The 24,872-nt window shown below is 33.6% G+C and overlaps 1 protein-coding gene across 8 annotated transcripts in view; it reads left to right on the top strand.

Moving 5' to 3' along the window:
- The window catches only part of DMXL1 (Dmx like 1), a 211,726-nt gene that overhangs the window by 72,994 nt on the left and 113,860 nt on the right, over nucleotides 1-24,872 (top strand). For 5 of the 8 annotated variants that reach the window (XR_005211487.1, XM_037802218.1, XM_037802220.1 and 2 more), the window contains exons 10-23: nucleotides 3,895-4,107; nucleotides 7,257-7,501; nucleotides 7,605-8,289; nucleotides 8,385-8,506; nucleotides 10,902-10,991; nucleotides 11,072-11,174; nucleotides 12,692-12,814; nucleotides 13,099-13,320; nucleotides 16,067-17,749; nucleotides 19,249-19,356; nucleotides 21,398-21,567; nucleotides 22,063-22,160; nucleotides 23,156-23,321; nucleotides 24,067-24,304. Coding sequence is in view for 7 of the 8 variants with exons in the window: in XM_037802218.1 (XP_037658146.1) it covers nucleotides 3,895-4,107; nucleotides 7,257-7,501; nucleotides 7,605-8,289; nucleotides 8,385-8,506; nucleotides 10,902-10,991; nucleotides 11,072-11,174; nucleotides 12,692-12,814; nucleotides 13,099-13,320; nucleotides 16,067-17,749; nucleotides 19,249-19,356; nucleotides 21,398-21,567; nucleotides 22,063-22,160; nucleotides 23,156-23,321; nucleotides 24,067-24,304 (4,266 nt within the window). In the remaining variant the exon portion in view is untranslated. The remainder of the gene's footprint in view (nucleotides 1-3,894; nucleotides 4,108-7,256; nucleotides 7,502-7,604; nucleotides 8,290-8,384; nucleotides 8,507-10,901; nucleotides 10,992-11,071; nucleotides 11,175-12,691; nucleotides 12,815-13,098; nucleotides 13,321-16,066; nucleotides 17,750-19,248; nucleotides 19,357-21,397; nucleotides 21,568-22,062; nucleotides 22,161-23,155; nucleotides 23,322-24,066; nucleotides 24,305-24,872) is intronic. The other 3 variants (XM_037802219.1, XM_037802224.1, XM_037802222.1) reach the window with 1 other exon arrangement.

Consider the following 24,872-nt stretch of genomic DNA (forward strand, 5'->3'; position numbering starts at 1 on the left):
CCTGGAGATTGAAGGCCTCCACAAGAGTCTAAACCTTCATTTCATTTCAGCCCCAGACCCTCTGTCTCGCTGTCCCACAAACCACCAGACTTGGCATAGTGTCCCTGAGATCTCCAAGCAGGTCCACCCACCCCGCCGCGATCCTCCAGGGAATGCCGTGCTGCATCACCAGTGCACGCTGTCCCTCAAGGGAAGCCCCAGGCCACCGGGCCGTGCCGGGGCGCTTTCAGCCTGATGCAAACATGACCGAACGGGGCGTCTCCACACCCCCCTCCTCGCACAGTTCCTCCTTCCCAGCTCCAGAACAACTGGCAGGGCTCTGGGCTGTGGGCACGGCCCCAGGCAGGAGTTTATCCAGCCCTCCGGGGAGCCAGCTGCTAGTTGCGGGGTTTCTTTCTGCTTCCAGCTCTCCTCTCCATTCCCCCAGCCCCAAGGGTATCTGCAGCAGGCTATCTTTCGGCCCGACACCTAGAGGCTGGTCCAGCCCCTCTTGCTGTGTTTTGCTGCGTGGTTCCCACTATCGCAGCTGCAGCCGTTCCTGGGTTTTTCCATTTTTTTTTATTTTTTTTTCAGAAGAGCCAGTCAGTCTTCAAATGCTAAGCCCTGGCTTCCCCACAACGCCGCGCGGGTGCAGGTCTTCCAGCCAGCTTACTCACTCATTTCAGAATGCAGACTCCCAGTTTCACCAAGTATATGGCCCCTGTGGTACTAGGAGATCTCGTCCAGCTGGTGCATCACTGTGACCGGTATTCTGGGTCACTTTCTGGTTTTTATCTAGTGTTTTTCACGGAGGTATTTTTTTGCCCTGTCTCACCTAGCTGCCATCTTAGTTTTCTCCCTCTGATAGTTTTTGATAGTTGTTCAAAGATTCTGTAGGGGAATAGAACCCTATTGGATCTTACACTACCGTCTTGGTTGATCAGAAGTCTGAAGATCCAAAGAATGTTTTTGAAGTTGAACAGACTGATTTTGTAACAAATAAGTTGCACTTTCAGTTTTTAAAGAAGTAAGAAATTGGGAGCAGATTTCTTAGGTAACTTTTTTTATTGTATCCATCTCACTGGTTACACAGAAAGATATTTTTGTTTATCTGTTGACTTGTTTGCTCTTTAAGCCCATGATTTGGTTTGTGTTTTAAAATCTTGATAAATCATTGAGACATATATTTAATTTACTCAAGGGTTGAGATTGGAGTAAATCCATAAAGCAGTAGAGGTTAACATCATGGAATTACTATTTTACTGTTAATGTGTTGTGAAAATAAAACCATTGCATTTGGTACTTGATCTTTGGAGCCATTTCAGAAATAGGGAAGAAATATTCAGGAATTATGACTGGAATAATTAAGAAACTCATCTTTATAGTCAAATACGTTCTAGTAGTCAAATGATCTAGAATATCTGGGTCTGCCTATGAATTTGAAGAATTAAGTGCTCATTGTCTTTTGAAATATTTTTTGAGGGTATAAAAACTAATTGGTCACGTTTTGGGCATTTAAAGTGGAACCTTGGAATATAAAAATTTGAAAAAAATTAAAAATGATATTTGCACAGGATAAATTTCATGAGTACAGAAAATTAAATTTTTTTTCAGTCCTATCTCACCCTAGTCCCTCTTTCTAGAGATATACAAAAACCTTCTTGTATATTTTGAAATATTCTTGAGCACAATGTATTTTCATAAAACATACTGGATTTGCTTCAAGGAAATATAGGCATAAATATGGTCCTTTAGTTACTTGAATAGAATTTTATTCATCAAAGTGAGAATTGCTCAGATAACTCAAAGTGAAGAGATACATGTGGTGGGAATGAATGAAGGGTATTCGCTGATTTCTTTAGCTTTTATTTGATTTGACAACAGTCCTAGCTCAAAAAGAATCTGTGAGCCAAGAGGTAAAGGAGGTAAATATTTCATCATCTTTTAATTATTTTAAAAAGTTATATTGGCTTGGGAAAGACTGTCATCTTTATTTAAAACCATAAAGCAACAATGATTCTAATACCCAGAAGAACCTCTAATGTCACTGGATTAATTTTGAAGATCTCTGCTGAGTAAAGGACAACATTATGACAATAAAATTTGAATTCTTATTTTATTGGAAAAGTCTGAGGGATTACTGGAAAAGAATCCTAAATTGCATTGTGACATCTCCTTCACTAGCTTCCAATGATTAAAACTCTAAAACTTTCTTTACATTTTAAGTCCCCAAGGGAAATCCATACAGTTAGAACAAATCGAAGAGTATTATTAGCAGCTAAATTGGATCATATGGAGAATTCCTTTTCCTAATTTAGGTCTATTAGAATGACCCTTTCGGATGGTCTCTTTCTTACCCAGATTTGGCTTTACTAATTTGCCCATCCATAGAAATAGCCACAGGCAAGAAGCTTGTAAGAGTATGTTCTTTTTGTTCTAGTTCCTTTACCCTTTCAATGAAGATTTCTCAGAATGACTTTAGTCAAATTCTTTAGAAGAGATAAAGAGTTTTCTTTTTGCCAGAATGCTTCTGCTAAAAACCAGCATTAGCCCCTTCTTCCCTAACCCTTTGCACATAATAGCTAGGCCTGTGGTCTACTAGAGGCATTGTTGAACTCTTTTGGGCTGATTATAAATTGATAAGAAAATCCTGCCCATAGCTTCTTGGGAGTACTCTCTGAATCCCTGGCACTGCTGTATATCCGGCTAGGAACAATGTGATTGGCAATTCAGCCCCTTGAGGCTTTTATTAAGTGCTTAGGCTGTGCTGGTATAATGATAGGAACTGGAGATACAGTGGTTAGTAAAACAGATGGGTTTTTGTTCTCATAAAACACACAGTCAGGCAGGGGATAGGTAAATACTAATCAAATAATCATATTAAAAATGTATAGTTATAAGCAGAAACGCTTGGATTTAATATAATCTACCACTGTTTAGAACCTGCCTCCCATAGAAGGAACAAGAAAAAGGTTGTTTTATCCTTTCCTTTATCATTCATCCCTTATAGTACTCTTTTTATTAGTATCATTATGTAGATTGAACAGATAATTCAAGTTACTTATCTTTCCATTAAAAAAATTGATGGAGTTATTCTGGGGAAAATGATTTTCATTCCATGAATCTATTTCAGTCTTTATAGTTCAGCTAACACCAGCATGATCCACATTGGATTTAATATGATAGGCTTAAATTTTTCTTTTCTTTGGTTAATTTGGGATTATTATGGGTCATAACAGCTGACTCTTGATTCTGTACTTTGATTTACTTAATTGAACATTTATATCAAGAGTAATGCAAAGGAACTTATCTGAGTTAGTCTGTTTTGAATACCTTTCTTCAGTATGATAACTTACTGAAGTTCAATCTAGAAGTAATAAATAAGCAGTATCCATTTGGGAATTAGATGGATAAGGTTATTAAAGATGTTATTTGTCAGTCTATTAAGTAAATAAAAGAAGAAAGTTGATATTGAGATACATACATTGCTTGCTTTTTTGACATCATGATAATGGCATTTTCCGTTGGTCATGTTCAAATATGCTTGTTACCAAAGTTTGTATATAAATTCAGAAGACTTTCCTATTAACATATCTAAAAATCACAGCTGTATTTCTTCTTGAAAGTTTTTTAGGATTAAATAAAACATGAATGGTTAAATAATTTTATACCATATGACTTAGAATATATAATTTTATCTCCTTTATGATAGGTATGTTAAATTTATCATTTAAATGTATCACTAATAATAATAGTGGCAAAACATTTAAGTTGGGAGTCTTATTTTTATGTTAAATAAAATGAATTTTAGAGGTTTGATGATAAATGTAACCATCAATAATGAAAATATGGTTATTTTATTTGCTGGAATGGTAGAAATTTAAATTTTGTGTGTGTTTTTGTTTTCCTTTATAGACATTCCACTTCTTCCTTCTATCACATCTCTGAGTCTCAGTGAAAATGAAGAGAAGAGTGGACCTTTTGTGGTACACTGGCTAAACAATAAAGAGTTGCATTTTACTTTGTCCATGGAAGTCTTTCTGCAGCAACTTAGAAAAAGTTTTGAACAACCATCTTCTGAGGCCAGTGTAGAAGACTCTAATCAGGCAGATGTGGAATTTGATGAAGGTAAAGCTTTAAGAGAAAGATGAAAATTTTAAGTTTTGTTTAATGTGTAAGTGGTTTTTATGTTGGAGTAACACTAGCTACTTTCAGAAACAAACTCTAAATTTCAACGGCGTAATATAAATTTGGACTAGCTCATTTAACAATCCATTGTAGATGGTTCCTCTTCCAGGTAGCTTTCTTCCAGACTGTGATTCAGGGAGTCAGGCTTTTTCATTCTTGTGGTTCTGTCAGCCTCTAGGGATTTGCCACGTGAAGGACCATGTGTGTACTAACAGTATTGGCATCACTCAGGAGCTTATTAAAAATGCAGAATCTTAGGCACCACCCAGACTCTGGAACTTAAGGAAATTCCCAGGTGATTTTTATATACATTGAAGTTAGAAAAGCATTGCCCTAGGACCTTAGACTCCTCTGCATCCTGCAGTTAGGTAGAGGACCAGAGAGAAGTGAGTTGGGAGAAGGAGAGGTATAACTGTTTGACTGCCTTGACTCAGAATTGGCACATAATTCCATCCACACTCCATTGGCAAGAACTATTCATAGGATTCCCTGTAGTTTCTGACTGGATAGCTATTCTACACTAAATTCTGGGAAGTATGAATTTGTGGTGGGGAGCTAGCTATCTCTATTATAGTCTGTTTTTGTTTTTAAAAAGTTTTTTTTCTTCCTTTTTTTCCTTATAATTAGAAAATTGTACATCCTCATTAAAAAAACAAAACCAGTAGTACAGACAGGTATAAAGTTTTCATATTGTTAAGTTTGATGAATACCCTCCCAGAATGATTCTTTTTTATGTTTATTCAAACACGTTTACAGCTTTTTAAATTTAATTGTATTATGGGTGTTTATTTTTAAGCAAAAATAAGATTGTATTATACATTGTATTCTGCAGCTTGCTTTTTAAATTAATAGGCATCTTTTCCATCTTATTTTTTAACAGCTGCTGTTTCACTAAGAAAATTTCAGTTGAGAGGAAAACTTTTACTTAACATTTCCTTTATTGATAGATATTTAAATTGTTTTTCACTGTACTAATAATGGTATGACATATCTTTTCATTGTTGTGTGAATTTTTCTGTAATACAGATTCCTAGATGTGGAATTACTGAAGAGCATAAACATTTTAAATTTCAATAACTTCTGCCAAATTGCCCTCCAGAAATGATTTATCAATTTATACTTCCTCTAAGTATATGCAAATATCCTTTTTCCACACCCTTGCCAACGTTGGATCTTTTTATTATATTGCTTTTTGCTGGTTGATATGGGGAAAGTGGTATCTTTTGTTTCAAATTTTTATTGTGGTAACATATATACAACTTAACAGTTTCCATTTTAATCACTTTCAAGTATACAATTCAGTGGTGTTAATTACACCATAGTGTTGTGCTACCATCACCATCATCCATTACCAAAACTTTTTCATCACCTTGAGAAATGGTATCTTCTTTTACTTTACATTTTCTTGATGGAAATTGCACAGTTTGAGTATCTTTTCTATTTAGCCTTTCTTCTGTGACTCACCTTTTCATGTCCATAGCCTGATTTTCTATTGAGTTCTTTTTCTTACTGATTCATGTATCTTGACTCTTTTTTTTTTAAATCTTATAAACAGCCAAAACATTTTTCTGAGCAACTCTTTTTAAGAAAAGCTCTATATTTCTAATAGGGGATAGGGTTGTTGTAGGTGTAGCAATTTTGAGCTAGAGTTCAGGATATACGTATTTACTTTATTAATATGTTGCTATACAGATTTATTATTTTCTTTTTCCATTTTTTTAATTAGAGAAGTTGTTAAAATTATGCATAAAATAGTTTTCCCATATACCACCCTATTATTATCACCTTCAATTACTGCAGAACATTTGTTACAATTCATGAAAGAACATTTTTATAATTTTGCTACTAATGATAGTCCATTGTTTACAATATGGTTTATTGTTTGTGTTGTATGGTCCTATGTTTATTTGTAAAAATCTTTATTCTGATAACATATTTGCAACCTAAAATTACCCCTTTTTAACCACATTTATCATTCAATGCTGTTAATTACATTCACAGTGTTGTACTACCATCACCACCATCCATTACCGAAACATTACAGTCAACCCAAATAGATGCTCTGTACAATTTAAGCATTAAGTCCCCTTTCCCTACCCCCACCCCATCTCCTGGTAACCTGTATTGTAGTTTCTAACTCTTTGAATTGCTTATTCTAATTATTTTTATCAGTGAAATCATACAATATTTGTCCTTTTGTGCCTGCCTTATTTCACTCAACATGATGTCTTCAAGGTTTGCCTATGTTGTTGCATGTATCAGAATTTTATTCCTTATTGCAGCTGAATAATATTCCATCGTGTGTATATACCACATTTTATTTATCCCTTCATCAGTTGAAGGACATTTGGGTTGCTTGCATCTTTTGGCACCTGTGAATAATGCCTGTGAACACTGGTGTACATACAACGGTTCGAGTTCCTGCTTTCAGGTTTTTTGTGTATATACCTAGTAGTGGGATTGCTGGGCCATGTGGTAATTCTGTACTTAGCTTTCTGAGGAACTGCCAAACAGGTATTTTTTTAACAACCTGTGTATTGACGGAAATCTGGAAATTGGGCATTGTAAATGTATTCCTTTAAAATGGTTTCTTTAAGATGTCATGTCATTTATAAGTGTATCCACCTGAAAGTTTAGTACAGCAGACTCAAGTTTGGCTAAATTTGGTATCATGAGTACAAATTATATTGCAATATATGTTTTTAAAATTCAATCCTAGAATTACAAGCCTAATTCCACCTCCCTCATTTTACCGTAAGCAAGCAGATCTGGAGAAGTAGTATGTCTCACTGATGGTCAGTCGAGCAGTTTATTGTGGGATATCTGAGTTTAGAAAAAAGTTTACCTGTTTTTCAATCCAATATTAGTTCAGATAATCCACTGATTCAGTTCTGTCGACTCTCTTCTGATTCACTGAGTCAACTCAAAGTGGCCATATATTCCCAAAGCAAGTTATTTTTGAAAGGGAGCTTACTTGTCATTAATATGAAAACTGTTAGATTTTTCATCTTGAATTTATTTATAATATTTCTTAATTTGCAATATTAGCTTGATTGGTTTATGTGGTTCATGTGCCCTTTTGCTTGTAGAAATGGATGATGGTGTCAGTGACCTGAAAATAAATCATGAAAAGAAGGAATTGGGCAGTGATAAAATGGTACCAAACTCAAGTTTATCATCAGCTGCCATCGATCATCACATTGAAGTACTTCTGTCTGAATGGAGTAAAAATGCAGACATGCTATTCAGTATTCATCCCATGGATGGTTCTTTGCTGGTTTGGCATGTGGATTGGCTGGATGAATACCAGCCTGGTATGTTCCGTCAAGTGCAGGTACTATTATTGTGATCTCTATTTATTGTTAAATATATGTACTGTTTTGTAATGCCTCTTTATGTAATTTATTATGTTCTAATGCTCACTCTCTTATTTCTAGGTGTCCTTTGTGTCCAGAATTCCTGTAGCTTTCCCCACAGGTGATGCAAACTCTCTCTGTAAAAGCATAGTGATGTATGCCTGTACCAAAAATGTTGACTTGGCTATTCAGCAAGGCAAACAAAAGCCTTCTGGTCTTACACGTTCCACGTCAATGCTTATTTCTTCTGGTCACAATAAATCAACTAATAGTTTGAAATTAAGCATTTTTACCCCTAATGTTATGATGATTTCAAAGCATGCTGATGGCTCACTGAATCAGTGGTTGGTCAGTTTTGCTGAGGAATCTGCTTTTTCTACAGTTCTCAGTATTTCCCACAAATCCAGATATTGTGGTCATCGTTTTCATCTTAATGATTTAGCTTGCCACTCAGTATTACCATTATTGCTGACAACATCACACCATAATGCATTAAGGACACCAGATGTTGATAGCCAGCTACAACCTTATGATGTTGTAAATACTGAAGAATGTTCTTTGGGACAACAGAATAAAAGCACCATTGATGTGGCATTTCAGGATCCCAATGGAGTTTATAGTGAACTTATTCTGTGGAGGGTAGATCCAGTTGGGCCATTGTCTTTTTCTGGAGGTGTTTCAGAGCTTGCTCGGATTAATTCTCTTCATGTTTCTGCCTTTTCCAATGTGGCCTGGCTGCCTACTCTTATACCCAGTTACTGTCTAGGTAAGCATTCTTATTTTTATTTAAGAAATTTAGATGTTTTTTGACTGACATTTTGTCAAAAGGGTTAAATTTTAAATTTTGTAAATACGTTTTAGGTGCGTACTGCAATTCTCCCAGTGCGTGCTTTGTAGCAAGTGATGGACAGTATCTGAGATTGTATGAAGCAGTTATTGATGCCAAGAAACTTCTATATGAACTTTCCAACCCTGAAATTTCTGTAAGTGAATGGCATTTAAAACTGTTTATATAATATGTTTTGGGGTACTTAATCTATAATTATTGGACATGTTCTAGGATTGTGACATACAGTTTGTAATAAATATGTATATCTTTTGCAATTATTTATTTTCACATTTGTATTGTAACCCTATAGTAATTCTTAGCTCCTTTAAAATTTTTTTTCATTCATTTAACAAGTATAGTCTGTTCTATAGCATGTATTTCTGTAACACTTCTTAGCTTACAGATAAGTGGTATCTAATGACACTATAGTGTGGAAGTTTTGTTGGTTCATATCCATTTTTTTCTAGGCAGGGGTAGTTAGAATGACAGGATGGAAGTTGTATTCTTAAGAAAGGAAAAAGCCCTCAACTTGGCTGCAATATAGGCAGGAATCTTTTCAACACTACTGCAAAGGTTTTTCTTATGACAGGCTACACTTCCTCCTGTACCTAACTAATAGCGACCCACTATCTGCACTGTCTCAGTAACTTCCAGCAAATGAGCAATTTCTACTCTTTTGGTTTTTGTGTTTTTAATATTCTTTGAGGCAGCTCTCAACCATACTGAGCCTGCCTGCTTGGGAGGTTGAAGCCAACTTTTCAGCTACAAATTAATGGTTTTGTTAGTGCTGTGGTTACAGAATTGCATAGGTCTCAGTGCTTGACCCCAATCCTGTTTTTTGTTGTTGTTGTTTTGTTTTGTTTTGCCTTTAAGTTATTTTTCATGTGTGATTTTGCAGAGTGCAAAGTTTCCCAGAAACGCATATATAGTGTAAGAGCAGAAATGCCTGTATTTATTGAGGGCCGTCTACATATCACATAATTGTTTTAACGCTGGTAATTTGGATATGAACAAATCAGACAATAATATATTTTCATCTAAGCTTATATTCTAGTGAAAGGAGATAGAAAAAAATGTAAAAATATATTGATTGACAAATACTATAAAGAAGAGACAGGGTTACAGTGACATTAGGGAGTTCACTTAAAGGCTGGTTAGGGAAAGCCTCACAGAAAAGGTAAACTGAAGGAGATGAGGGAGCTAGCTATTTGGATATTTAAAGAGAGTGTTCCAGAAGGAGAAATAGCCAGTGCAAAGACCATGAGGCCAGAGCTTGTTTGGTATGTAAAGGAACAGCAGGGAGGCCATTGTGTGTGGGGTAGAGTTAAGTGAGTTAGAGTTTAGTGGGTAATGAAGTCACATTAGCCTGGCCAGACCACAGGCCATTGTGATTTGTCTTTTATGTTGAATACCGTGGAAAACATTGAAGAGAATGATGGAGTGATATGATCTGACATAGAGGATCACTTTGGTTGCTGTGTCTAGATTAGACATGGGAAGAACAAAATCAGAGAGGCCCATTTAAGAAGCTAGTACAGTAGTCCAGGAGAGAAACAAAGGGGCTTGGACTAGAGTGGTGGTGATTGAATTGATCAAATTTTAGATGTTTTGATATTTGAATAGTAAGGATTGGACTGGATACGGGATGTGAGAAAAAGAGGATGACTACCAAGGTTCGTGACTGAACTATCAAGGTTCGTGATAAGAAGAATAGAGTTGCTGTGAATTGACATGAAGAGGACTGTAGAAGGTACAGGTTTTTAGGGGTAGGGGCATTCAACAGCCTGGATTTGGACGTGTTAATTTTGAAGTACCTGTTTGACATCCAAGAGACCTAGTAGGCTAGTCTCTCTAGAGTTTGGAGGGAGAAGATAAAATTGGAGATATAAAATTGGAAGTTATCAGCTTATAGATTTAAAGCTGTGGGACTGGATGAGATCATTAAGGTAGAGAGAATAAGTAGAAAATAGAAGTGAGAAAATTGAACCGACACATGCCGTTGTTAGAAGTAGGGTGTACTGAAAGCCAAATGAAGAAAATATTTCAAGGAGAGGGAATGACCATCAGGATCAAATGCTGCTGATGGCCCAAGTTTGGTGAAGATTGCGAATTGAACACTGAATTTAACACTGTAGAGATCATTTGTGACTTGACGAGAGCTGACAGGCATAAGTGGTCATAGACAACAGCAGGTATACACAGCATTTCAGCTTGTTTCTTCATCTCCATCCCCTCCCCTGCTCCTCCCAGCCTCAAAATTACTTGCTTAAAAAGCACTGCTTCTTAGATTCTTTTATGAAATTAAAGTCACTGTTTCACATTTGTGGATATAAAATACCACTACCACTCCAACAATTCCCAAACATTGTTTTTGTTTCTCTGTACTAACTGAGCTTTAAGGCAAAGTCATAGAATATTTGTAGTTGAAAGGTACTTATGAGTATATTTAACCCACTTGAATTTATTATTTATTATGCCTGAAATTTAACATTATTTGTTATTATTTATTTTTCAATTGTTTAGTAAAGGAGATTTTTTTTTTAATACAGAAATATGTTGGTGAAGTGTTTAATATTGTAAGTCAACAATCAACAGCCAGGCCAGGATGCATTATTGCTTTAGATCCCATTACCAAACTTGTAAGTATTATTTTTCTCACTGCTTCGCATTAGATAAATAGCATATTTGACAACTTATGTTGTTATTTATTTGCATTCAGCATGGCAGAAAAACACAGTTGCTTCATGTTTTTCAAGAAGACTTCATTTTGAATAACCTTGAGAAGAAAAGTCTGGGAAAAGACAGCATTGTATGTGATACAGGTAAAGAAGAATTTTTTAACTGTTTTAATTAGAGAAGTTCTAGATTATAGAAAAATCATGCATAAAATAGTGTTTCCATATATCCCTCTCACACACACAGTTTTCCCTATTATTATAACACTTCACATTAGTGTGGTACCTTTGTTACAAGTCATGAGACGATATTACAATTATGCTATTACTTGAAGTCCATAATTTATATTAGGGTTCACTGTTTGTGTTGGATAGTCGTGTTTGTTTTGTTAAATTTTTATTCTAGTAACCCTTTTAATCACATTTAAATATATAATTCACTGGTGTTAATTACTTTCACAAGGTCGTGCTAACATTACCACCATCTATTACGAAAATTTTTTCAGCACCCCAAACAGAAACTCTGTACCAATTAAGCATTAATCCCCCTTCTCTAACCCCACCCCCACACTCACTATTTAATGAGGGATGCTATGTATAAGTATAAAGAGATACTACAAAAAATATGAATTGATATAATGTTTTACATTGATTGTTTGAAATTAAAATTGTTCTGTGTAGTTGTGTGTTGCTATTTGTAATAAATACCATTATCCTTTTATTAACCAGGAAATAAGACATGAAAATATTAAGGGGGTTTGTCAGTTATGAACATAGTACCCAAGTACCTTTTCGTTTCCTTTCCTAACACAATATGATTTAAGATATTTGTGGTTCTCTTTCTTTCCTAATGTTGCTGGAAAACTTTTTTCCTATGCAAATTTAAAAGAAGGAACTATTACCCTAATAATAGCTGTTCTATGACTGTTAAAGTCCTATAATTTACATAATTTTTATAATGTAATTTTACTTGCATAATTTTGCATATTATTAAGCATAATTTTAATGAAGAAAATTTGGATTAAAAATCTATTGTAAAATAAGTTCATTTTTTCAGGCAACAATCAACCTGATTTTATGATAAGTTTTAGATAGATGCAATTATTTATTTTGAGTAATTGTGTACTGTTTTATTTATGGGGTTTCAGCTAAGAAAAATTCTCTTGCATGATATGTTATATAATGAATACTATATTTTGGTCATAAAAATCACACTGCTCATTATGGAACTTCAAAAAATGTTTGGCAACACAACTTTCATTATGATTTGTTGACTTAAAATATGTATCATATAGTTCCTATCTGCTTAGAGATTTCCCTCTATTGTCTAATCTTTGCAGACATTTTGACAATGATGACTGTAATTAGAATGTAGAGTACATGAATCAAGGTATAAAGTCAAATGTGACTTTTTAAGCCTATCAGTTCAAAAAAGAAATTTAAGCATAGCATGCATATACTTGTTAAAATTTTAAGTTCATACAAATCCATGTGTTAAAGAATAAGTTGATGGCATTCTAGCATGGCTGTGTGTTTGTATTTGGAACAGTAGATAAAAGTTTTGAACTGTTTCTTTTCTTTAAATGCAGTTATTTTAACTTGGTATGTTTAGTACGTTGTCTTCTTTATTCATGTTAATAGTGAAAAAATATCATTAATACCAGCAGGTAGCTCACCTAATGGATTTTCTGAAAAGTTCTACCTAGTTGTAATAGAGTGTACTCAAGATAACCGTTCGTTGTTGCACATGTGGAATTTACATTTAAAGTCTGTTCCTGTTTCATTGGGTAAGTCTTTATTTTTTGTATCTTTAAGTAGACTTAAGTTAATAAATTACACATGATTAGACAGTTCAGTGCATTATTCTTAGTCTTGTTGAGTGGTGATAATTGTAGTTTACTTGGTTAAATCAAAAAGCAAAAGGCATCTCTGATTTTCTTGATGTGAAAATGTTTTAGTTTTATTTTTCTAAGGCAGTTTTGGAATATAAAGCATTAACTTCTCTGCAGTTATAATATTTGTAGTTTTGTTTGTTTATTTCAGTTTTTTGTTCTTTTTTTATGTTTTATAGATGAAAAAGTTGATACAAAGATAACTGAAGTAGTTTGCCAGCCAGAAGAACTTTATTCTTCTTCTCCAGAGAAGATATTATCTCCTTTTTCACAGAAGTATCAGGCTTGCAGAGCAAATCTCCAAAGTACCAGCAAGTTGACTCTTTCTTCAGAAATGGTTTATAGCCAAGAGTTTCATTTACCAAAAGGAGTTGAGATAATAAGTGTTAAGCCATCAGCAGGTTTGTAAATTTTGTGAAAAGATACTAAGCAAATTTTGCAACCCATGAGCGTTTACCGGTTATTTTAAAAATAAGTACAACTATCTCTTTTATATCCACAGATAAGTAGAAATGGAAGTAATATTTAAGTACCCTATATTGAAAACCTAAATTTCTCGTTGTGTTTTCAGATTAGATTGACATTTGTCAGCCAATTTTAGTCTTAAATATGTATTTCTAAAAGAAATTTTTTGTTACCCTTTCAGGAAGACAAAGTGAAAGTTTCAAGGACAGAGATGTTAACTAGGTTTCCCTTATTTGCCAACTCTGAATAATATTGGTAGTGTCTGCGTGGAGCCAGGTTTTGAGAAGTATCCTAAATGTGTGGTTCCTGCTATAAATGTATTAGCCTTTTTCTAGGGTATTGGTTCTCAAAATTTCCCCAGACCAGCAGCAACAACATCACCAAAAACTTGGAAATTCTGAGACTACACTCCAGACATAATGAAACAAATTCTGGGGTGGGGCAGTCTCTTTTTATAAGGCTTCCAGATAATTCTTAGGCACACAAAAGATTGAGAACCACTGTTCTAAGATACCAAGAATACCAGTATAAAAAATTATTATTTTATCACAGTTCTTTCATTTTTGTAGCCAAATTGTGAGTCTTTGTTTTTTTCTACTCTCTATCATTTTTTTTTTTTTTTTTTGACTGATTACTTTGAATGCTTTTCAGTTTCTCATGTTGATATCACCTTAGGCACTTAGTCTTTTTTAGCAGGATGGGGAAGTATTAACAGTGGTCTGACCTACATTCTACTGCTCTGTATATTTCAATGAAAGAGGCATTGATGTAAGAAAAGTTAAACTTTGAAAAAGAATGACTTTTGCGTTAACATAATTTTAAGAGCTCTTATTGTTAGCCACAACAGTATGGTCTTTGCTACTAAACTCCAATTAAAATAATATGATAAAGATTAAGAAACTGTAAGACATTTATAAAAACAATCTTATTTAACTTTTTTATTTTTTTTTTTGGCTTAAACCATGGGAATTTATTAGCTTAAAGATTTTTTTAGTTTATTTTTTATTGTGAAATTTAATGTATGTACAGAACAGCAATAACTTTCAAAGAACAATTTAACAAATAGCTACAGAACAAATTTCAAAGAATGTTATACGTTATAGTTCCACAGTTTCAGTTATTTCCTTATTGTAATATATAGCATATATAAAGAACAGTGATAACTTTCAAAGTACCATTTAGCAAGTGGTTAGATAGGAAACTTCAAAGAATGTTGTGGGTTACATTTCCACAATTTCAGTTATTTCCTTATTGTGAAATATAAAATATATACAGAAAGGTGAAAACTTTCAAAGTACAATTTAACGTGTAGCTATAGAGCAAATTTCGAAAAATGTTATGGGTTACATATCCACCATTTTAGTTATTTCCTTCTAGCTATTCTAATACCCTAGCATCTAAAAAATGTATATACATATATATTTATATAAAGTTTCAGTATTCAAAATCCTTTGTTAAATCCTATCTTGTCTGTTGTTTCCTCCTCCTCTTAAAAAACAATCTTATTTAACTTTGGCCCAAGTGGAGTTTTAAAGAAGAGAAGAAGTCCTAGGGAAAAAGAAGGGATTTATTTTGTTTGGTAAAAGAGTAGAATATGGTGAAAGCTTTTTTCTTAGTCTGTGAATTTTTTTTTTTTTTTTAAATCAAGACTTGGGAAGGGTAAGATCTTTACTGTTTTTTCCACTCAGAGAAACCAATGGATAATGCCAGTTGTTTCCTTTAGGAATACTACTGTATTCCTTACAGAATTTTTCTTTTTAATTTACTACAATTAAGTTGAAATGTGCTTTCAAAAGATGACAAATGTTCTATATCACATTTCTATATTATAAATTAGTAGTTTATATTTAATAGTTTAGGACAGGAGTTGACAAACTATAGACCAGCCATCTGTTTTTGTAAATAAGTTTGGCACACAGCCACACCCACCAATTTACTGTTATCTGTGGCTGCTTTTGTGCTTTAATGGCAGAGTTGAATAGCTGCAGTAGAGACCTTGTGGCTGGCAAAGCCTAAAGTAGTTATTACTGTTTGTCCCTTTAAGAAAAAGTTTGCTGACCCCTGATTTAGGAAACTTGTTAAGAATATATTATTACACTAAGCCCAACCAAACATGAAGTCACATTTAGGAATCTTCTCAGCATCAATAATATCAAATGTACCTCAATTTTGAAGGGCCCTGTAAAGTGTCCATTTAATATGTAGGTAAGTATGGGCCATTCTCAGTTGTGTTGAAAAAGTATGAAGGAGATGGAACCAGTCAATGTTGACAAATTTAATGTGTTGATACCTTTAAAATGAAATTTATACTATATAAAACTAGCAAAGTGTTGTGAACAGAATGCTAGATTGAGAATCAGAATGGAACTCAAGTTTTCTAATTCTGGGGCTTAGTCTAGCTGTTTGATTGGACACAGGATAATTAACATGTTTGGTGAAGGGTCCTTCCCTAGGAAACAAAGTAACTGAATTAAATTTTCTCAAAGTTCCCTTTCTGCTCTAGGTTTTAGTGATATTGTCTTTTTTTATATGTACTTTTTGATATCATTAATTGCCTCATTATTGATCTGACTGACCCTTAAAATAAATGTAGACTGTTTTTAAATGTAGTCATAGAAAAGGACTAAAGTCTTTAGTACATGAAAACCCAAGAATTTAATCAAACTTCACATCTCGTTTTAGGACATCTGAGTTCTTCTTCTGTATATCCCATATGCAGTGCTCCTTATTTATTGGCAACTTCATGCTCAGATGAGAAAGTAAGATTCTGGAGATGCAGAGTAACCAGCTTAGAATCTGCCACATCCAAGAATGGAAAAATGGATCTTGTATACATTTGGGAAGAATGGCCATTACTTATTGAAGATGGACTTCAGAGTAATAGTAGTATAACTATTCCTGGAAGGCCTGTAGAAGTTAGCTGTGCACACACAAATCGTTTAGCAGTAGCTTATAAACAGCTTGCATCTAATAGTAGATCTTTGCAGGATTTTATGATGCATGTAAGTATTTTTGAATGTGAGTCTACTGGAGGTTCATGTTGGGTTCTTGAACAGACAGTCCATCTAGATGAGTTAAGCACAGTGTTGAATTCTGGCATTAGTATTGATAGCAATTTAGTGGCTTATAATAAACAAGAGGTGTATTTATCCAGTAAAGAGAGTATCGCATCAAACACAAAACACTTAGTTCATTTAGACTGGATGTCTAGAGAAGATGGTTCTCATATCCTGACTGTGGGAATTGGATCAAAACTTTTTATGTATGGACCCCTGGCTGGCAAGGTACAAGAACAGTCTTGTAAGGAAAGTCTGGCATTTCCACTTTGGGAGAGTACTAAATTTGTGCCTCTTTCCAAATTTGTACTGTTACGAAGTGTGGATTTGGTTTCTTCTGTAGAAGGTTCCCCACCTTTTCCTGTTTCTTTGTCATGGGTCCGGGATGGCATCCTTGTGGTAGGAATGGACTGTGAAATGCATGTATATTCCCAGTGGCAGCCATCTTCTAAACAAGAACCTGTTACAACAGATTCATACAATGGGAGTACTCCTTTAATACATTTAATAAAACAGAGTAACTCATCAAATTCTGGGTTACACCATCCAAAGAAAACTCTGACTCGATCCACAACCAGTCTTGCACAGAAAATCTGTGGAAAGAAAACTGCATTTGATCTTTCAGTGGATATGGAAGATTCAGGTCTCTTTGAAGCAGCCCATGTACTTTCCCCAACTTTACCTCAGTACCATCCCTTGCAGCTTTTGGAACTCATGGATCTTGGCAAAGTTCGGAGAGCAAAGGCTATCTTGTCACATTTGGTTAAATGCATTGCTGGGGAAGTTGTAGCTCTGAATGAAGCTGAAACTAATCATGAACGCCGCCTCAGGTCTCTGACCATCAGTGCTAGTGGAAGCACTACGAGAGATCCCCAGGCATTCAACAAGGGTGAAAGTACAGATTATACAGAAATAGATTCTGTCCCTCCACTTCCTTTATATGCCTTACTTGCAGCAGATGATGATAGCTGTTACTCAACTTTGGAGAAATCTAGTAATCAGAGTACCTTAAATAAATCAAACCAATTGTCAAATGAATGTTATGATGAGCTTTTTCAGATCTCAGCTTCATTGACTGATGTTCATGTATTAGAAACAGATGAAGAAAATGCAAAGCCTAGAGTTATTGACCTTTCACAGTACAATCCAACTTACTTTGGTCCTGAGCATGCTCAGGTTCTTTCTGGCCATTTGCTTCATTTGAGCTTACCAGGACTCAGCCGGATGGAACAGATGTCTTTGATGGCCTTAGCAGATACAGTTGCCACTACAAGCACTGATATTGGAGAAAGCAGAGACAGAAGCCAAGGTAAAACTAAATTCAGTATAGAATTGGAGGAAAAACCAGTGATATTTTTACTTATTCAATACATACTAATTTTGTTCATCCCATAAATCGTAATACTCTGAGGAAGTGCACAATGACTCATGTGCCATTTTTACCTAATTGTCTGCTTAGTAATATAAAAGATCCAACCGAATCCTTTTGAATTTAATAAAAGTTAACAGGTTCTTATTAGACAATTATTTTACATACCTGAAAATAAAAGGTATTTTTTATTTAATTTTTTTCTCATGTTGTAATAATCCACTGTTAAGAATTATTATTTGGTTTTTAAAATATTAAGAACAATTGTTTTAGGATGCTGGAGTTAGCATTAAATATATACTGCTACCTAAATATCAAGTATAAGCATGATAAAATTTTCCTGACCCAAAGACCATCTTTTTCTTTTTAAATTTCCTGAGTTATGAACAAATTAGAGTGTAGGTTTCCTACCAAATCTCAGATAAGATCTGAAATTAACAGTCCACCTTTGCTCCAAATCTAGGTCACTAGGATGCACCCTTTTAACTAAGCTTTAAAGGCAAATATGGGGTGAATTTAAGAAAAAATAAGTTGGTCATGAATCTTGACATCATTTACTTGAAGAGATATTACTAGTAGATGATATTTTTTATGTGAATTTATTACAGGTGTTTTGAATTTATAATCATTTGAAGTAAAAAATCAGGTCCTCTCACTATATAACAATCACTGCCAGTGTTAGCAGCTAAGTCATTTGCATGGATATATGATTTAGGACAATATGGAAAATATTATCCCATATGGCACAGAGAAGTTAAAACTATTTTAAAATAGTCCCATTTTAATTTAAATAAGGCTCATATTGGAGGTCAGATTATTAAAAATGTCAGAGTTTGTTAATTCTTCTTTATTATTTTCCAGTTATTTGTACTATTTTCTGTGATGTATGGTTATGTAGAAAAAATTTAGATAATATTTAGACTGAGAACTTCTTTGTCAATTTTAGAACATTAGTCTTGGAAAAGTTTTGGTAATGGATGGTTGTGATGGTATCACAATATTGTGAACATAATTAACAGTACTGAATTATATGTTTGAGTATGGTTAAAAGGGGAAATTTTAGGTTGTATGTATGTTATTAGAATAAAAAATTTAAAAAAAATCCATAGACCTGCATGACATAGACAGTGAACCCTTAGTTAAACCATGGACTATAGTTAATAGTACAGTTATAAAAATGTGCTTTCATCAGTTGTTACAAATGTATCACACCAATGCAGGGTGTTAAAAATAGGGTGGTATATCGGAGTCCTGTATTTTAGAAATGGTTTTTCTGTAAACCCACAACTTCTCTTAAAAAAAAAAAAGCGTTTGTCCCTATGTTTGGCATTGTGACGTATGCTCATCACCAAATTTATTATCATTTACTTATGTTTTGCTTGTAAAATATTTTTTTTACAAATAAAAATAAGTAAGTACTTTCTTTCCCCTGGTTATAGGTGGAGAAACTCTTGATGAATGTGGGTTAAAATTTCTTTTGGCTGTTCGACTCCATACTTTTCTTACAACTTCCCTTCCTGCCTATCGAGCTCAACTCCTTCACCAAGGTAATTTGGTAGTAATCTATTAAAAGGAAATAAGGGGAATATAAGAAGAGAGACTTGTGAACTTTTAACCTGTTTTTGCCCAGACAAGAAAATGACAAATTTTACATATTGTAAGTTTCTGTAATCTGTTTTAAAAAAAAATGTTTATTTCCACTTAATCTCCTTTGCTTAAAACATTGGAATTTTTAATGTGAGATGAAAAGAATTACTGAAGGAACAGATACTGGCAAATAAATTGTGTTATGTTTCCAAGTACATCATATATTAAAGGCCAGTTAGTATAGTTTCATTCTCTAATTGGTTAGGTCTTCCTTCTTTCTTTTTGATATTTATCTAAATTCATTGTCTTTTTGTCTGCAAAATTTAAGTGTCCTTATTTGTTATAAAAATAATATTCATTAAAAAAATATTTTACAAAGTACAGAATGCAGTAAGTAAAAATCCACCTGTCCCCAAAACTAGTTAACATTAGTATATGTTTCAGATATTGGTATAATATTAGTGTAACGCAATAAATAAAAATCCACCTATCCCCACAACTAGTTAACATTAATATATATTTCAGATATTGGTATAATACTAATGTATTTCAGATATTCTTATATACATGTAGGACTCTCACAACTGACAGAAATCCCACATGAATTAATTTAAACAAAGCAAAATGTTCATTGGGTAAATGCCCAGGAAGTTCAAGGGTAGGACAGGCTTCAAGCATTATTAGATCTGTCAGTTCAAACAGTGTTTGGGGGACTCTGTGGGTTGGCCTCTGCCCATTGGTGTGGTCTCTTGTTCTCTCTTTTCCTCTCTGTCTCTTTGTTTCTCTCTGGGCTTGCTTAATCCCCTCATTTTGCATTTAGCTTTGGAAAAGTAATGCTTACAAAATTCTAAGTCAAATCCTTAATTATTTGTGAAAGTTCATTAAAGTAATTTGAGAGATAATAGTAATCTAAAAATAATTTAGAATGATAGTCTATTCATAGCATAGATTTTTTTTGCTTTTTGGTTTGTTGGGTTTTTTTTTTGTTCGTTTGCTTCTTTTTATTTCTGTTACTTTCTTTCCAAAGACTTGGTTTTGGTAGGTCTTTTAGATTACTAGGCATAGGTATTAGATTAAAAATTTGAGGCAACTTATTCAAAGCCACATCTTATAATTAGTCATTTACTTTACCCAGGTTTAAGTGTAATACTAAAGAAAATGTATTATGAAGAGAAAAAAATAGAAGCTGAGCAGTAAACAACATACATGTAGACCAGTAGGTTGAGAGAATTGCTGATGTAAAGGATGCCATGTAAAGGATGTAATAATAGTTATTGGGCAAGGTTCTATTCTAAATGCTTTATTTCATTTAATCTTCACATCAGTTTAATGAGGTAGCTGCCATGATTATTCATGTTTAATTAACAAAGAAGTTGAGGTATCAAGAGACTAAGCAGCTTGCCTAAGGATGGTTGGTTAGTGGTGGAACTGGATTTAAATGGATGCATTCCGATTCCAGAGTCTTTGCAAAGCTGTACTCATTTTGCCAGGCTATGCTGTTTACTTGATGCCTTTTTAATTCAGTAGAATTAAATCCAGAAAGCAAATGTTGATCAAAGAAAAATGAGAAGTAGCTTTGAAGAGAGAAATATGCTTTGAGGGGCATGTAGAATAATGTTTAGGTGTTTTTCATTTTCTAAAAAGATCATAGGTAATAGCTAGTGGAAGAACTGCAGCACAGGGCCATATACCATAAGCAATTTTTTTCTTATGTTTTTTTCAAAAAGGTATTTTAATTATAGAGGAAAATATATGTTCATTGAAATTATTGTTCAAGAAAATATTGATATTTTCATGTTCAAAGAAATATTGATTTGATACAGTTGTTTGGAGAAACAAGAAAAAAATAGCCCATATTCCCAGCCACCTTAGACAGTTATAACTGTGAATCCCATCTAAAGTTTAGACATTCTTATTTCAAATATGGAACAAACATTTCTGATAATCATTGTATAATCTTGTTTATATTTCTTATGAACATTATTTTTGACATTTCTTTAGGCCTGTCTACTAGTCACTTTGCCTGGGCATTTCACTCAGTAGCAGAAGAAGAACTGCTGAACATGTTGCCAGCAATGCAAAAAGATGATCCCACTTGGTCTGAACTTAGAGCTATGGGCGTGGGGTGGTGGGTCCGGAATACCCGCATCTTACGCAAATGCATAGAAAAGGTAAGCATTTTTATTTGAAATAAAAGTGACTGTGTATATTTTGGATGTTTTCTTTAAATGGCATTTCATATTTCCCATTTCTCTTTTTTTAAAAAAGCACTGAAATATTTTTATATAGTCTTCATATTTCAGAATATTATGTTAATATAATTTTTAAAATTTATATTCTGATTTCTTGAATTGATAGTTGGCACATGTTAGTTTAATAGTATGCCTGTTCTTTTACAAAATATATATGTACGTTTTTAGAAAAATAGTACAGAAGAGCTTGTAATAGAAAACAGTAGTCCTGTTCCCCACTTCTCTATATCCTCAGAGGCCACAGTCACAAATTACTTTTCTAATTATAAAGTGTATATACACACACTTGCATTCATGTTTTTTTTTTTAATTTTTTGAACATATAGATAATGTCAGTCTTGTATATGAGGGAAATAACGTGTTCTCTTAAAAAAATGCTTCTTTGAAATTTTGACCAGTATTTTCTTATTGTAGGTAGCCAAAGCAGCCTTTTATAGAAAGAATGATCCTTTAGATGCTGCCATTTTTTACCTCGCAATGAAAAAGAAAGCTGTGATTTGGGGGTTATATAGGTAGGTGAGAAAATTGTACTTCAAAATGAAAAACTTTTCATGAGGAAAAATGTATTAATAAAGATTTGTTCTATGTGAATCAATGTAGATTCTCAGTTATTTTTATGTTTAAGAAAGGGAAGAAGCCCAGGTGGGTTTTCCAGAGTTGAATCTTGATGAGGTCACTTTAGTTTGTTTTCAGATTTATGAGACAGAAACCCATTTTTTTTGCTTATAACAATATGATGCTTCTTTAGAACAAAAGTAAACCAAAAACTTGTACCTGGTATGGGGAGAAGAAGATGAATTGGAGTGTGCCATAGGTATCTAGACCTCTCTCTTATTGAGAGCTCATTGGCCAAAGCTGTCCCTCCAAACTGCTTCTTGCCTCCTCCTGTAGCCCTTGAACCCATTTATGGACTGAGGCCACTTAGAATTTTTTTACTCTCACTTCTCAGCAGTACTTGGTGAATGTGATTACTATAAAGATTTCATCATTATAAAGATTTCTTCATTTGTTTTGGATTCAATTCCAGGTGAATCCATATGAACAGTGATCTGAACAAATATAATACAAAATCAGCTTTCTAAGAGACTAGATCTCTTAGGATTGTTTCGATGCAGGGCAAATCCCTTGGATTTTTCTTGTTGGTTGTTTTTACCACGGAAGTCATCCTAAGAATGGAGAAAAAAAGTGATTGATGAGGTCTAAATGGTGAAGTAACAAAGCGGTTAATTCGTGTGTTTTACTTGGGGTTTCAAAATAATTTCTTACAGTGCTGCTAATGCAGTTTTCCTTGTAGTTTGAAAGATAATTTGCTCATTAATTTCTGAGATTTGTATGAGAAAGTAACTGTTTCTTTTCTGCTGATTAAAGAAGCAGGTGTATAGTAATTTATGAACTAGCAAATGTTTCTATTGATTTCTAACATTTAATTGGCTAACTTTATATGATTGATTCTGATATAGAAACATTGTGTTTCAGAATTTTCTTACCTTCTGTTTTTTCTTCATAGATCTCAAAAAGAAACCAAGATGACACAGTTTTTTGGACATAATTTTGAGGATGAGAGGTGGCGTAAAGCAGCTTTAAAGAATGCTTTTTCTTTGCAAGGCAAACAAAGATTTGAACATTCTGCTGCATTTTTTCTTTTAGCTGGTTGCCTAAGAGATGCAATTGAGGTAATGAACAAAACTTTTTTTAATAGCCCTTAAAGCTCTTTACCTAGGGCTTAAATTATTATTTTAAAACCTAATTATAATTGAAGTAGCAAAGGCTAATATTTATAGACTATAAAAATTGTTGCATTTAGCTTGAATGGTATTTAAACAGAATTAAAATTAATGAGGCTATTATGCACTCATATCTGGTTTTTAGTGTATAACCTTAAGAAAATTCTTCACTGATTATTTCTCAGTAAATCTTGAAAACAATTATGAATACTTGATGTACCCTTTCTACCTCAAAATTTCCCTTTTGCTCAGAGTTTCATACAAGCAACTGAAAAAACTTATTAATTTGGAAACACTATTTGTTATCTGCTTGGGGTAGATGAGAAGAGTTCAATTTTAGGGTTAAAACAAAATACATAACTTGAACTGATGCTATTAAGAATTATCCACCATTTCCTCATTAGGCCAGTTCTTTTTACAAATATACATTTAGCACTAACAGGTACATTTGCAAGTTTTATCATAGATATTGTCAAGTAGATTTACTAAAGCAAGCAGCATATTTTTTGTTTTTGTCCTCATTTTCCCTACCTCTGAATGTTAAGAGTATCCAACGGCTTTTTGTTATATCCCTGCTTATTAATTTGTAACGTAAATTAAAGCCTTGTGTTCTTCTAGTTATTAGTGAATCAAATTGAGTTTACCCAATAATGAATCCCCTGCTTATTTATAAATAATATTTCTTTTTTTAAAGGTATGCCTTGAGAAATTGAATGACATTCAGTTGGCTCTTGTAATAGCAAGACTTTATGAATCAGAATTTGATACATCTGCAACTTATAAATCTATATTACGTAAAAAAGTTTTGGGAATTGATTCTCCTATAAATTTGCATTATGATCCTTTCCTTCGAAGTATGGCCTATTGGATTTTGGAAGACTATAGCAGTGCTCTGGAAACCCTAATAAAGCAACCTATCAGAGAGGATGATGGTAAGCTGCACTTCTAAGATGTTAATGATTAAGAGTTTTATTAGTTCTTATTGGATGCAGAACATTCTGTTTGGTGTTGAAGGTAATACAAAGCAAGTTGAATACATTGTCCAAGAATTTGTGGTTTAGTTTGGGGACATGCTATTATATATACAGTAATTATTTTTTATGAAAATTTAATCCTTTGAAAACCAAGGACTTAGGCTCTTCTATTTTTATGAAATAGACTTATTGTCCATAAATATTATCCACACTTGAATATAAATATTTTGCATAGATACTGATATAAAGTTTTTTGTTTCTCTTTGGTGGGAGTTATTGTTCTTGTTAATTAATTTCATAATTTTATAGTAAAAATGTATTCAGAGTAAACTAAGTTGACTGAAGTAATATAATTAGAAAATCTTAAGCTAAATAAAACCTTGACTGTTTATTCTTCTTTAGAAGAGTGAGGTGCAGAGGGTTTTCTAAAAAATGAACCTTCTTCAACGCTATTTCCACCTTTTGGTTTAGAAATTCTCTTTGCTAAACCTTTTCTAGAGGAAAATATAAAATGAAATTCACTATA

The sequence above is a fragment of the Choloepus didactylus genome, chromosome 13 (genome assembly GCF_015220235.1).
Source record: "Choloepus didactylus isolate mChoDid1 chromosome 13, mChoDid1.pri, whole genome shotgun sequence".
Lineage (NCBI taxonomy): Eukaryota > Metazoa > Chordata > Mammalia > Pilosa > Megalonychidae > Choloepus > Choloepus didactylus.